At 40.7% G+C, this 15170-nt stretch overlaps 1 protein-coding gene across 1 annotated transcript in view; it reads right to left on the reverse strand.

Annotated features, from left to right (window-relative positions):
* The window catches only part of tmtopsb (teleost multiple tissue opsin b), a 38204-nt gene extending 23610 nt beyond the window's left edge, over positions 1-14594 (reverse strand). Inside the window, exons 1-2 of the mRNA XM_079863596.1 lie at positions 14097-14594; positions 2969-3297 (exon numbers count right to left, since the gene is read on the reverse strand). Of these exons, the coding sequence (XP_079719722.1) occupies positions 2969-3297; positions 14097-14460 (693 nt within the window). The 5' untranslated portion in view covers positions 14461-14594. The remainder of the gene's footprint in view (positions 1-2968; positions 3298-14096) is intronic.
* Between the last annotated feature and the right edge of the window lie 576 nt (positions 14595-15170).

Below are 15170 nucleotides of genomic sequence, written 5' to 3' on the forward strand. Positions count from 1 at the left end.
TCCTTCTTTTTGGATTCAAATTAGACCAATCTACCTTTTCATGCACTGATTTAAAATAGCTCTGAACAGTCTTGAAGAAAAAAAAAAAAAACTTTTAAGACTAGTATAAGCAGTTTATGCAACCAGCCCCTGGTTAGTGAGGAAGTGTGCCACAAAATGTTGTATACAGATTTTTTTTTTCTCAATTGACAAAACCTAGTGTTAAGATGCAGAGCAAAGGCAATATCTGTACATGCATCTATATCGGCAATGACAAAAATATACTAAGGCAGAGTCAGATGTGGGAGTGGCCAAAACTACAGTACCAAAAAGTTTGGGGTCAGTAAGATATTTTGGTAATGCTTTATAAGGGTCCAATTCTCACTATAAACTAGTTGTTTATTAGCATGCATATTTATTAGTACTTATAAAGCACATATTACTGCCTTATTCTACATCCTTAATCTTACCCAAATCATAAACTTAACAACTACCTTACTAACTATTAATAAGCATTAATTAGGAGTTTACTGTTCATTTTATTAATATATTTTCCAAATGTAATTTTGTTCCTGTAATAGCAAAGCTGAATTTTCAGCATCTTTAATCCAGTGTCACATGATCCTTCAGAAATCATTCTAATATGCTGATTTGCCGCTCAAGAATCATTTCTTATTATTATCAATGTTGAAAACTCTTTAACATTTTTGTAGAAACTGTGACAGATTTTTTTTTCAAGATTCTTTGATGAATAAAGTATATGACAGGCAAAATAAAAGGAGACTGCAAGGTTATAAGCCTTTTGAGGTACCCATTCTAAAGGTTTGTTTCCCTCTCTGCCCTTTTGAGATAGTAACTCGTTAATTGGAAATGATTTCCGCTCAGGCTTAAGGAGATACCTCCCTTTGTTCCTGCATCTATCAACACAAGCCCAGGCTCAAAGTTATCTGCTCTCACAAGCATGTATCTGTCAGAGAAGCAAAGTCTTTTCACCTCTGAGGTTAGATCACACCACTGATGTCTAGCGATAAGTCTTGACCTAAATACAGTACTGTGTGATGCAACACATACAGTATAACTGCGCAGCTTTACATACAGTTCATTGCGGATGCCACTGTGCATGAATCTATAAGACATTCAGACTAAAATGAGATTCAGCAGAGTTTTCGCACGGCAAAAGAACCTTTCTGAAAGTGCTTATGTTAATGCAATGACACAAGCTGAGCGATTTGAGTTGCTGTTGAATGAAGTGAAACGAAAAGGTGACGCTTCCAGTTCTCAAAGCATCAATGGCCCATTTTAGACAGGGCTAATTTACATAAACATGAATGTTTTAATTTCCAAACTCTCTCAGAACATCACAGTATATTAAAAGTGCTGACACATCCATTTCATACATTGTACTCCATTTAGACGCAGAGATTTTTCATTCATTGTTGCTTTTGAAAAGTAATTCAGTTGCAAATCAAAGCATTTTATTGTGTCAGTGCATTTGATGTAAGCAGCTGGTGGCCTCTGTTAGATCACCCACTCGGCGAGGGGCGGGAGGAAGGAAAGGAATTGTGGGAGCTTGAGAGCACTTGTTTTGTGTTTACTTCAGAAAATTGGGCCACTCTGGGTAATCAAATAAAAACTACTTCTCAATTGAAATGTTATTTTCTTCCCATTTCCATGCAAATTCTGACACGATTTGCTTTGTGCCTGACATAATATGGTGTTTAATTTGCATTCAAGAAGTTTCACACTAAACACTGAGAATAACTGTCAACAACAGTAAATTGTTGCTGACTGCCAGGGCGTTGTGGACATTTATGAAGGACATTTCCCGTCGAGAATGAATTAATCTTGCTTCCTCTGGTAAATTGGAATTTAAACCACAGGTCGAGAGGCCTGCTGAGTGGTTTTATCAATTAATGGTGCAAAAAGGTCATTGTGAAAACTCATAACAATTTATGAATATTACGCTAATTGAAGCTGAAGTTCGTCTAGGTAACTTTTTCTCTAGTCTAAGGTTGCATACGTCATTTGTTTCATTTTCTCTGCAAAGTAATGTAGAGGAGTTTTCCACACAAGACCATGGAGAACATTTAGTTTTTCCTGCAATTGTATAACATTTCAATACAATAATATTACTTCATGATAAAATATTAAAGCAGATGCCTTGATCTACACTTTTGTTGCTTGAAGTTTGGGGAAATTCATGTTTATTTATTTGCACATGCTGTTTGAATTAAGCAACTGATTCACTAAAGGAATGATCTAAATCACGTAACAGTGCAAAAACGCTCTCAAAATTAATGCTGAATGCAATTTGTATGGTGTAATTCCCTATCTTGCAGCCCGAATCTGAGTGTTGAGTTCTGTAGGATGCAGCAGACTACCTTGATCTGGCATAATGTATTCCTGCGATGGCAACGCTGAATTTTCAGCATCATTACTCCAGTCTTCCATCACATGATCCGTTAGAAATCATAATAATATGCTGATTTGCTGCCCAAGAAACATTTCTTATTATTATCACTGTTGAAAACAATTGTGCTGCTTAACCTTGATACATTTGTTAGGATTCTTTGTTAAATTGAAATTTCAAAAGAACAGCATTTATTTGAAATAGATTTTACTATCACATTTGATCAATTTAATGTGTCTTTGCTGAATAAAATTATTCATTTAAAATCTACTGACCCCAAACTTCTGAACGGTAGTGTACACTTACACTACAGAAACAATTAGCAGTACTAACGCTTCTTCGTTTTGCTTTTAAATATTTTGTCTCATGGCAGTTTCCTCTTTGTCTTTCTCATTTAGCTCTTAAATGTGGAGATGACGCGTGAAAACAATGACGCAACATTCCTCAAAGAGTTACGTGTGAGAAAAGCACTTAATTCAATGCCAAGTCTCTATACAAATCACATAATGGTCTGTAACTTTAGGCAGAAAGCTTCTTTGAAACCAATAACTCATCAGCTGTAATAGTTTTGACACCTACCTGTGTGATAGCCTGGAGGAGTCTTCCATAGCTGTAGACAATCACGATAAAAGGGAGAATAAGGCAGAAGAAAAACAGACAGACAATGTAAGACACGTTGTTGGCCGTCCTGGCGGCCCAGTTGACGCTGCATGTGGTGCCGGGACCCTCCGGACCGTAGCAGCTCCATCCGAACAGTGGTGGAAGAGTCCAAACCATGGAATATATCCAGGAGAAGGCAATACCCATGGCCACCTTTCTGTAATTGGTAGAGTCGGCCTGCGTGGCCCCCATCATGGTGCAGTAGCGCTCGTAAGAGAGCACCGCCAGCGAGATTAGAGACACGACACCTGTACAAACAGAAGAGAGATACAGACAACACAACGCTCTGTTATGAGTAATAGCTTCGGTCCGGGGTTGCTAACAGATCATTATTGCCTTTGAGGGTTTGTTTACATCAAGTAAAAGTCCAAAATCTGCAGATTTATCGCATGCACTGCAAAAATACATCAAGCTCAGTGCTGTTGGTTTACCTTCACTGTACGCTAACGCTCAAAATAATTCATTGGTTTGAGTAGGACAAACTTAAATTAAACTAATTAGTTCAGTCAAATTAACTTTTATGAGTATTTAGCACTTTCTTTTTCTTTCAAGTTCACAGAACTGATATAGTTTAAGTAAACTGAACTGTTTCATTGTTTTGAGTTTTATGAAATGATTTATTTTAATTTAAACAAACTTAAGTTTAACTGAAACGGCTGGGATTTCTTTGCCGATGGCACTTGAATGGGAGAGTAAATGCTAAAATTAAGTGTAATATAATGTTTATTTTGTGCAAGATTAATGTTAAGTGGGAGATTGTGTATTGATTAATGTTTTGTTATGCTAATTTAGAAGAATTTCTGTTAATGTTGGTTTTAGGATAGTTACCATCATGGTGACAAGTGGTGCATGCGGCTTGATTTGAGAGCAAATAAAATCTTTATATTGTTGCACTCATACAGCAAGTGCTGTATAACATACTATTGTTAACATGATAACATAATAGTATTTTAGCAAACTAGCTTGTTAAAAGTATAAGTTAATACTGTTGAAAGTGTTCACATTGAGATTACATGAAGGTTTTAAGTTAAATGTATGAAATAGTGTACTCTGATTTTAATTGTTCTTAACTTGAAATGTTTAAGTACAAACTTAAAATCTGCCAGTTCTGCTTACTTAAACTTTGAATTTCAAAACTTAAAAAATTGAGGCAATCCAAATTTTTTGAGTTCTGCTAACTGATTCGGGTTCAGTGTTGCTTAACAGGAAAAATTCGAATTTAGGTGCACATTTTTCAAAGTTGTAAATAAAACAGATTATTGGATTGTTTTACAAGGAAATACTATGTCAGTCTTATTAAATCGAAATTTAATTCAATGTGTTAATTGTGTTTCTTTGTAATCATTTGAGAAATTTGACTAAAATTGTTTCAAAGTGTCACACTGTGGTTTCCTCAGGAACAGACTGAAGACTCCGATTATAGATATAAACTCAAAACTTTAATAATAGTACTCTGGAACAAGCTGACGGCAGGGAAAACACACATAAACACAACAGAGATCGGACAAAGACTGAAAAAAAAGGTGCATCTTAAATAGCAAACAGAAACAAGATAATTAATCATACACAGCTGAGACAAATGAACTCATAATGATAGTAACCATAAACGAAGGAGTGGTGGGAAAAGAACAAAGGAAAACAGGAACCAATCAAAACACAAGCTGAAAGTTTGCACTGACATGTGACACAAAGTAAATCATACAACTTTTTTTTTCTTCAGTGTACCCGTTTTGCATCTGTAGCTTTTTTTTAAATAACTAAACTGAAATGAATGTTTGTTTGTTGTATAACTTGCATCATTTTAGTGTTGTGTGTTTCCATAATGGTGTTTTGTTTTTGTGTACACTGTGTGCCTTCTACAGTATTAGTATTTATTTCAGCTTATGGAAAAGTTATTTGTAATGAACTTTGATTCATTATGTGGCTTTTTCCTTCACCGCCTGTGCTTTTAAGGTGCTTGTCAGCTTTTCTCAAAAGTATAAAGGTCATTTTAGTAATTTGATATATAAACATTATTTCAGGAAATGAAATATACATTTTATATACAGTGCCATAAGTAATAAGAACCAGATCTCAAAGTGTTATTCATCTCACATCGAGTTCCTCTTCAGAAAACCTGCTTTAGTGGGGTTTTTTTTCAGTGCTTTTTTTGTTAGAGGAAGCTGATTTACACTGGTAATTTACAGTCTGAACAAGGCAAACATCCTTATCAGTGCACCACACTGTACACATGCAGACAGCTTTTGGTGTATCTTGTAAGGGACACTTCTGTTGCATTGTGCACTCCTCCTCTGTCATTGTATAGAGTTCTGTCATTTGTGCTGGCAAAACCAAAAAACCCAGGTGGATCTTAAAATATCTCACCTGAAACTGAAGGCAGCTATCATGTCACTGCAATTTTAACTGTGAAGAGCAGGTGTTCACACTCATTTGAGATGTGACTAACTGCAAGGTCTCTTGGTAACGCACAAGGGAGTGTGTATTCTCACGATCAAGTCAAATGTATAATAGTGAAGTAAAGGTGTCAAATGTGCCAGTACTTCGAGTAGATGCACAAACAATAACAAAACAGTACTGCTTTTAGTACAGAGTACAGACTCAATTCAGTGCATGATTTATGAACTCGAGAAACGACTTTAATTTATAGCAAACAAATACAGGATTATAATAACAAAGTGTCAGAAATTGCAACCCTACCACATTTATTATTCAAATGTGTAGTCACATTAGGCTTAATTAAGCAAAGAAATAAGGACTCTATACAATAGGCTACTTGTTTTGTTTTTTTAATCACCCAAGTGGTCAATTTGTGGCGTTTAGGTTTGTTGTTATTTTTGTTGTTGTTGTTGTTGTTGTTGTGTGAATTCGCAGAGTTCACCAAACTTTGTTAAGCAGAAAAAGACAAAACTTGCAATGTGCTTATGTTTCCGGTCTCTTGTGTAAACTCTTTGGGAGATCATTTCATGAAAATTATCTCTCAAAATCCTGGCTTCTTAGAAAGACCTTTGCTCAAGAATTGTTCAAAGAGACTATTAGCTTGAATATTTAAAAGCCTGAAAAAAAATATCTCGAGAACATTTTGAATGTTAATAGTCATATTTCCCTGCCTGATATGTGTGTGTGTATAAACCTACACCGTGTAACATCTGGATGAAGCTATGTTTTCATGAGCCTGACAATGTGTTTGCTATATAGAAGATTCAAAGAATAAAGGCTGATATTTCTTACAAGTATAGCTTAATACAAGTATTAGCATTGTTAGTGTAATTTATTCAAGGTAGATAATCAGTGAAAGAAATCTATAGTCCACTGCTTACAAATAACTTCATTATGGCATTAGACATTGTGAACGAGTAATGAAGCAACTTAAATCATTTGCATGGTGGTATGATGAAAACTAATAAAGAAAGCGAGTAATGAACCTTTTCAAAGCAATGAGAGGCATTTGTCAACAGGTTTTCAAGGAGTGGAACTGATTACAGAGCTTTTCTCCATATAAAGCACACTTAGTTCTCCCATAAGCACAGTTTTATCAAACCAATGCTGATTCATTCTGCTTTGTTTAGCCAAGGTCCCTAACCGGTCATTTAGGTTTTGACAATTACAACGAATCAACAATATTCTTTAATTACCAACTAGGTTGTAATTTTAGAGTTTATAAGTACTGATGTAAAAATCTGTTGTCATATAATACAGACCAATTCAATCTTTAGGGCTGCTGGTGTCAGAAAAGTGACACCTGTTAATTAACCACAAAACAGCTATTCTACTGACTGGAAATACTACACTCATCTCTGCCCCATCAGAGCCTGTGTTATGGGTCAAGTAAAGGACAGCCCACATCTCTTTTCCCTGAAAACAGTTCTCCACACCTTCAGGTCAATTGCTAAACCCCAATCAGGAGAAGAATACACCTCTACCCTGGTGTGTTTATTCCAATTATGGAGACTTATGGGCCTTTTCAACAGTACACTGTAAAATGTTTTCATCCTCTTTGTTTCCAATAATTTGTAATTTATTGTTGAGTTAATGAGTTTTCAACTCATTTAATAGTTCCAACTTCACTTTTTCATCAGTAAATAAATTAAAAGTGGTTAAAAAGTGCAATGAACTTATTACTGTGGGTTGTAACCTTGGCAAGTTTTCAATTTTATTGGGTTGAACTTATTTAGTGTACTTTCGAGCATTTCTTTTTGGTGTAGACTCAAGTCTTTTCTTGTTCACATCCCTATACAAACATTTAGGCTACTACGTGCCACCACGTTATGGTATCAGATCATGTACTTTGGAATAGCACTACAGTGTTATTTATATTTCCAGAAACATGGTACTATAGTACACTTTTTGTGCACAATATGTTCCATAAACTAAAGCATAACCAGTACGAGGAGTTTAATCTATCAACAAGAAAACATCCTTTTAAACTGATTCCCATCTATGGGCAGAGGGGAGTTATCTTGCTTTATTATTATGTGTAAACATATATATTTTGGATGAAGCAGCTATGATGTTTAGGCCTATGTTACAGGTGCATTCGTTTATGTATTCTGTGCTATAAAGAAAATAAATCAAGAAACCACACGTAAAATAAAAAAAATAAAGGATAGAATCACAAAAAATGTCAAATGTTGAAAAAAATATTTATCATAAAGAATGTGTAGATATCACTATGATGTATTTTAATAATAATAATAATAATAATAATAATAATAATAATAAACAGACCAAACAACGTTGGTGGGACGATATAGCTATATTTGGGTCTTTATATGGCAATAAATGGTAACACTTTAGAATACTGTTCTTTCATTAATGAATAACAGGAACAAATGAGTAACAGACTATTAACATTCTAGTAACTACTATTAACTAGAAACTTTGATTAATGAATTAGTAAGTTATAGTGCTCAGTCGAATGTGGTAGTTCACTATTAGCTAATCAGTAACTACTATTTTTCAATCCTCACTGAAGACTAGAACTACTATATAATTAATATTAATAATGAATAATGTATAATATAAGGTAATGGAAACCCTTTAATTAATCAAGTGTTACTACATCCTTCTAAAGGAACTACTAATAATTTGGATCAGTATTCTAAAGTGAAGATCACACACTAGTAATGACTAAAGTGTTACCAAATCCATCGGAAGGAATTACTGTTCAAAATCTTACAAAAATCTCAAAAGCTTACAATGACTTCAGTCAATATTAGGTAGTTCTCTTTCATCATCTCGTGTTCGAGATCCACCTATGGGAAGGGCATCCGTACCTGACCTCTGCAGAAGCATCCAATTGCACCAAGTCTGGCTAGACAGACAGAAGCGAGCAGCCAATGCCATGTAAGGTCCCTCCCTCTTACCTGAGGGCATATAACGCCTGCAAGCGCTGCTATTCTCCAGTTGACATTCGCTTCTCGTGATCTCTGCACTTACGCAGTTCGTGGATTTACACTTCACATTTGCGTGTCTTCAGGAGGACATATCGCCTGATCAGCCTCTGCCAGATTTGACAGTCTTTTATTCAACCTGATTAACGTTAGCTATGTTCTGCATCCGGAGCCGCCCGCGCTCTTGCTTTTCTTGCCTGCTCCCCCTTCCATGGCTTCCCACCACAGATTTTTCTCCGGTATGTTGCTGTCTAAATCTGCCGCTTCTCCGGGGAACAGCCAATCACGGGACTGCCCGGCCGCGTGCTCTTTATGCATGGTCTGCTTGGGCCTCAAACACGCTCAAGAAGACTTGGAGAACCCAGAGAATTGCAGTCAGTGCCTTATGCTGCCCAAGAAGCTTTTGCGACACTGTCTTAAAATCGCAGCGACCCAGTGCGCCGAGCTCGGCCTTTCTGACTCGGATGGGGGACCAGTGACGACAATGCACTACTTCACTTAATTGGGCTGACCAGCCCGATCCTGCGTTCCCCGAAGAGGACATCTTCGCGGGCAACCTCCCGCTCGTTGACAAACCGGCCGGTTCCGGCGACGACGATGACGCGGCCCTTCTTGGGGTCTCAGAGGACGAGTAGGCCATCCCGCCTTCTGGCGTTCCCCAGGCCTAAGCCCCAGCGGCCTTGCCTCAGTCTATCCTCCTGGAAGTGTGTGAGCGAGCGGCCGCTCGCCTCAACATTGAGTGGCCGGCTCCACAGATAGCCACCGACCAGGAAAAGGACATTTATGAAGGAAAAGTGCTGGGACCCCCTCCTGGTTCGAGGAAACAACTCTTTCCCGTCCTTCCAGCGTGCGCAAAGCGCATGAGGCACAACTGGAGCGACCCGCTCGATCTCAAGCACGGTCTCACAGGCCTTGAGGTGAAGAATATGGCGGCTCTTGGCATGGGTGACCTCCCCGCTATCGAGCCGTCCTTCGCCAGGCACCTTAACCCCGCACAGGGCGGGCTGCTCGCTCCCCCTAAGCCAGTCTTGCCCAACAAGATGGACCGTTTTTTTTTGCCTCAGTTCCCCAGGCCACTTACCTCAGCCTTGGCTGTCAGGGCCCTGAACGTCTCTTCCCTCCTCTCCTCTTACCAGGCGGAGATCTTGGACGAATTATGGCAACAGCTGGAAAAGGGAACCCCTTCTCTACCATTGTGGAAGGAGATCCTTATGGTTAACGACCTCGTCCTCCGTAACGCTCGTCAGGCCGTCCAAGCCTGTGGGCGCTCTAAGGCGCTTTCTGTGGTGGGAGAGCATGCACTCTGGCTTAGGCCTTCCTGATAGTGAGAAGAGGCGCATTGCCGTCGCACTGATGCAGCAATGATGTGATGACAAAAAGAAGGAGGATGAGGCCTTCAAGTTATGCATTCCCAGTGTGCATTTGCCTAACCACCCCGTCACGAGACGAAATTTCCATCAGGGAAAGGAAAGGCCCCGCAAGAACTCGCCCGCGCCATAAAACAGAACAACTGGTTCACATCGGTCGATCTGAAAGATGCATTCTTCCACATAAGCATTTATCCGCCTCACAGGAAGTTTCTTTGTTTCGCCTACCAAAGCACATGTTACGAATTCACAGTTCTGCTGTTCGGGCTCTCGTTAAGCCCTCGGACCTTCTGTCTGTGTGTGGAGGCAGGCTTAGCACCCATGAGAATGTTAGGTCTGAGGATTTCGAAATATATAGACGATTGGCTCATTATAGCCGAATCGAAGGAGAAAGTGTTGCAGGACACCTGCCGTGTGCTCGCGCACATTCAATCTCTCGCGTTCAGGGTGAATGGGAACAAGAGCAATTTTACACCCCGTCAAAATGTGATTTTCCTGGGCTTGGAGTTGAACTCAGTCTCCATGTGAGCGTGTCTCTCTCAAGAGCACGTTCTCTTTCTAATTAACTGTCTGTCGCAGTTCAGAGAGGGGGCAAAAGGACAATATCGCACATGTTTCAGATTGCAGGGCCTTATGGCTTCATCTATGCAGGTTTTGCCGCTGGGACTCCTGAGAATGAGAGCATTCATGAAATGGGTTTTGTCACTACATTTCAGCCCGATACGTGATCTTTGCCATTCTGTAACTGCTTGGCAGCCTTGCACCACTGGAAGAGCGCAGACTTTTACGCACAGGGAACCCCTCTGGGGACGATTATGATGCAGAAAGTTGTAACAACAGATGCACCCTTAACAGGCTGGGGTGCCACCCAGGAGGGCAGAACGGTGAACGGTTTGTGGCTGAGCAGACTATGTTTAGCGCACATAAATTATTTAGAGCTTATGACCATATGGAAAGCTCTGAATCATTTTCTGCCTTTCCTGCAGGGACATCATGTGCTCGTACACTGTGGCAATACCACGGCAGTGGCTTACATCAACCGTAAGGGCGGCGTGCGCTCGTCTAAACTCCACGCTCTAGATTACAAGCTTTTGGTGTGGAGCAGACGGGATTTCCTGTCGTTACGCGCAACACATGTTCCAGGCATTCTGAACAGAGGTGCGGACCTTCTATCAAGGGGAAACCCAATCTACGGAGATTGGCGCCTTTACCCTCAGGTAGTGGACATGTTATAGATGAGATTCGGACAGGCAATCGTAGATCTATTCGCCTCGCGCGAAAACTACCATTGTCCGATGTTCTTCTCTCGCTAAAGGACGTGGACGTGCCCCTCGGGGTAGATGCACTGGCCCACCCATGGCCCAAAGTGCTGCTGTATACTTTTCCTCCCCTGTGCCTGATAATTCCCACACTGGCCAGGGTAAGAGAGCAGGGCCTGTCTCTCATTCTGATAGCACCCAGGTGGCCCAAAGCACCATGGCTGGCGGAGATAATCCCTCTGTTATATGCCGAGCCGTGGCACCTCCCCCTCCGTACACCTATTGTTCCAAGCGAACGGGGAGATTTATTACCCATACCCGGACAGGGAGGCTCTCTGGGCCTGGCCCGTGAGAGGACGAACCTAAGCACACTGGGGCTTTCGCCGCATGTGATTGCTACTATACAGAATGCCAGGGCCGTTTCTACACGGTCCTTATATGGTTGTAAGTGGCAAGTGTTTGAAGGGTGGTGTGATGGGTGTGGTCTCACATCATATCAGTATTCAGTTCCTGATATTTTGTGTTTCCTTCAAGACCTCATGGAAAAAGTGAGGTCTTTTTCCACAATTAAGGTCTACCTGGCTGTGATTTCTACCTGTCATGTGGGTTTTGAGGACTCAACAGTCGGCCAGCATCCTCTAATCCACAGATTTATGAAGGGTGCCCGTCGCTCTTTGCCAGTCGTCAGGAGAACTGTTCCTGAGTGGGACCTCTCCATGGTGCTGGAGGCTCTCTCTCAATATCCTTTTGAGCCTCAGGGAAGTATTTCCCTAAAGCATCTTTCAAGATGGCATTGCTCTTGGCCTTGGCGTCAGCTAAAGTGTCAGTGTGTTACATGCACTCTCGGTTCATTCCTCGTGCACTAAATTCTCTTTTAGTGGAGATAAGGTTTCCCTTAAGCCTAATCCGGCCTTCATGCCGAAATGCTTCCCTGCGTTCACATCGGAGGTGTTAGAGTTGTCCGCTTTTCACCCTCCGCCTTTTTCCTCCGCGGAGGATCAGAGGCTGAATGCTCTGTGTCTTGTCTGTGCCTTACAGACATATATGACCAGGACCAGTGTTTTCCGGAAGAGCGACCAACTCTTTTTTTCATGGGCGCCCCCTCACAGAGGGAGTCCCATATCTAAGCAACGCCTCTCACATTGGCTTGTGGATGCTATAGCTTTGGCTATAGCATATGAAGCATCTGCACTCCCTTAGATATAGCATTTAGCATCTGCACTCCCTTAGATATGAATCTAAGGGAGTGCAGTCCCCAGGGGACATCAGTGCTCATTCCACGAGGGGCTTAGCCACCTCTTTGGCTTTGTTTAGGGGAGTGTCACTGCAGGACATCTGTTCCGCTGCCAGTTGGGCTTCTCCTCATACCTTTGTGCGTTATTACCGGCTGGATGTCACCAGAATCTCGGTAGCACATTCTGTTTTAGGGGTGGGGTCTTCTTAGCCCCTCCCTGCAACCCCATTAGAAGTAAAGAATATGGGGTGAATAGGCCGGCAGGTTCATGATTATGGGACATGTCAGGCACCGCCTCCCTGGGATGACCGTCCTTCTCTGGCTTACAGAACCTCACTGTGAGTGTATTGGACAATCAGGGAGCTGTCCATGTCTCTCCCACAGGTGGACCTCGAACACGAGATGATGAAAGAGAACAATAGGTTACTATCGTAACCCCGGTTCTCTGAAACATTGAGTGGAGAGATCCACCAGCTTTGCCCCGCTTGCCGCACGAGAAGCGAATATACTTACTGGAGAATAGCAGCGCTTGCAGGCGTTATATGCCCTCAGGTAAGGGGGAGGGACCTTACCTGGCATTGGCTGCGTGCTTCTGTCTGTCTAGCCAGACTTGGTACAATTGGATGCTTCTGCAGAGCCATAGGTGGATCTCTCCACTCGATGTTTCAGAGAACCGGGGTTACGATAGTAACCTATTGTTATCATGTTTTTCACTTAATTAGTAGTTCCTGTAACACTTGAGTCAGTACAAGTGGGTTACCATTACCTTTTATTATAAATTATGCATTATTCATGTTAATTATGAACCTGTATAACGTAGTTCTCTGGGAGGTAGCCTATGAAAAAAAAAGTTTTGTAACTGATTAGCTAATAGTAAACTACCACATTCAACAGTGCTATTAGCCTACTTACTACTGTGTTAATCAGAGTTTTTTTGTTAGTTAATAGTAGTTACTAGAATGTTAATAGTGCATTACTCATTTGTTCCTGTGTAGTAGTTATTCATTAATGAAGGAACAGTTTTCTAAATTGTTACCCAATAAACCTTCCAACATTAATGGGAAATCTGTGCCAACAACGGGTACAACAGCAAACATTCCACTTAAATAAGTTGCAATTGTTCATATTATTGCAACTTTTGGAATAGAAAAGAGTGGGCGTAGCGGCATCTGCCTGGCGAAAAAAAGCCCTGTTAAACTAGCAGCGCGAGCACGAGTCTGACAGGAGGCTTCTGAAGCGAGACGCTTTACCTCACGAGAAATAATGTCAAAGATTACTATTAAAACCATGCAAATTACACGATTGCTTTTCAGATATCATTTAAGTGTATAGGTTACCTAAAGGTAAGGAGGATTTTTAAAAGAAAATACGACTAGAACGCTAGAAATTGCATAGTCATTATATAACTTGAGTTTAGAACGATAAGAAGTATAAAAATATACTTATACATATCTCTATACATATTTCGCACTCTGTCCTGTTACTGGTAGAATTTTACTTCGAAAGACATAATAGACGTCGTAGCGAGGTTCCCAAAGTGTCCCAAAGGGAATGTGCTAAAACATTTTTGCAACGTTGAGAAAAAAACGCATTTAGAATTTTAAAACATCGGTCGTATGAAGTAGGCTATCTAATAGGCTACACAAACGTTATCATAACACTTTCACGATAAAAAAAAGAAGCGTTTTAATGTGGCTTGCGTGATTCCAAAGTAGCCTACCAAACTATCGCACCTGCACGCGAATCCTACTTTAATCGTTTATTGACATCGCTATAACATATAGCCTACAGACTCACCCAGACATGAGTTTATGAAGCCATACCACACGCATCCCGCGCGTCCGATGAGCCACCGTCCCTGCGTACTGGCGGCGAAGCTGAACGGAGTGCCGAGGACGCACACCAGCAGATCACTGACTGCGATGCTCACCAGAAGATAGTTCATGGGCGAGCGCAGCACTTTGTAGCGACAGAACACAATGAGAACGAGCGTGTTGTTGAGAAACCCGAAAGTCCCGATGAATCCAAGGCACACCGCGACCACCAAGTGTCCCGTCGGGCTCAGACTGTGTTCTGAATGATTCTCATCCAAATGCGCGCTGGTCCCGTCACCTCCTCCAGCGCACCACGCGCAACCCCGACTCATGTTGGACTCAATCATTGCACCATTAATTATGGCTTATGTAAAGGATTTAGTCAGTTTGGTTTTGAAACGAGAGTCTGTGCTTGGTAAAGTCGGTGGAGGGTTTTCTAACCCATTGTTTCAGTGGGACAGGAGTTCACCAAACGCTAAATGCAGAAGTACATTATTGCCACTGATAGAGGTTTCAAGATGTGGTCAAGCCAATTATGCCCCTCCTTGGGATGAATGGGAGTTTTTATTACCCCCCGCCTAGCTGACGTCTCAAGCCACCGATCTTCATGTGCCAATATGCCACTCTTTCCTCTTTCGTTTTTCACCCTTAAAGCCATTCCTTATTTATTCACCAAAATGTAAAATGCTAATTATAGCTTTAAGGGTGAAATAAACACAGTAAAAAGTAACAATGTGAAAATAAGGAGGTAGATTTATTTGATTTAACCTGAAAAATATTTAATAAAGTCAGGTTCATATTTATGACTTAAAACCAGCTACATGACGCATCCTTTTTAGGTTACCTGCATTATATTGTTTTAACTCTGTGCTATACAACACGGAAACTTGCATTATAAAATGGTCTAGTAGACAGAAGCAGGTGAACTAATTAACAGATAATGCCAGGTCAAAGTCTGTTGAATGCTCACAAATTTCATAGGAAAACAATACAGATTCATGAGCAAATTCCTGCAGTTTTATGTTTTTTATTTATTTTGTAACCTTTCTATTTCTCC

The sequence above is a fragment of the Squalius cephalus genome (genome assembly GCF_949319135.1).
Source record: "Squalius cephalus genome assembly, chromosome: 25".
Classification (NCBI taxonomy): Eukaryota; Metazoa; Chordata; class Actinopteri; order Cypriniformes; family Leuciscidae; genus Squalius; species Squalius cephalus.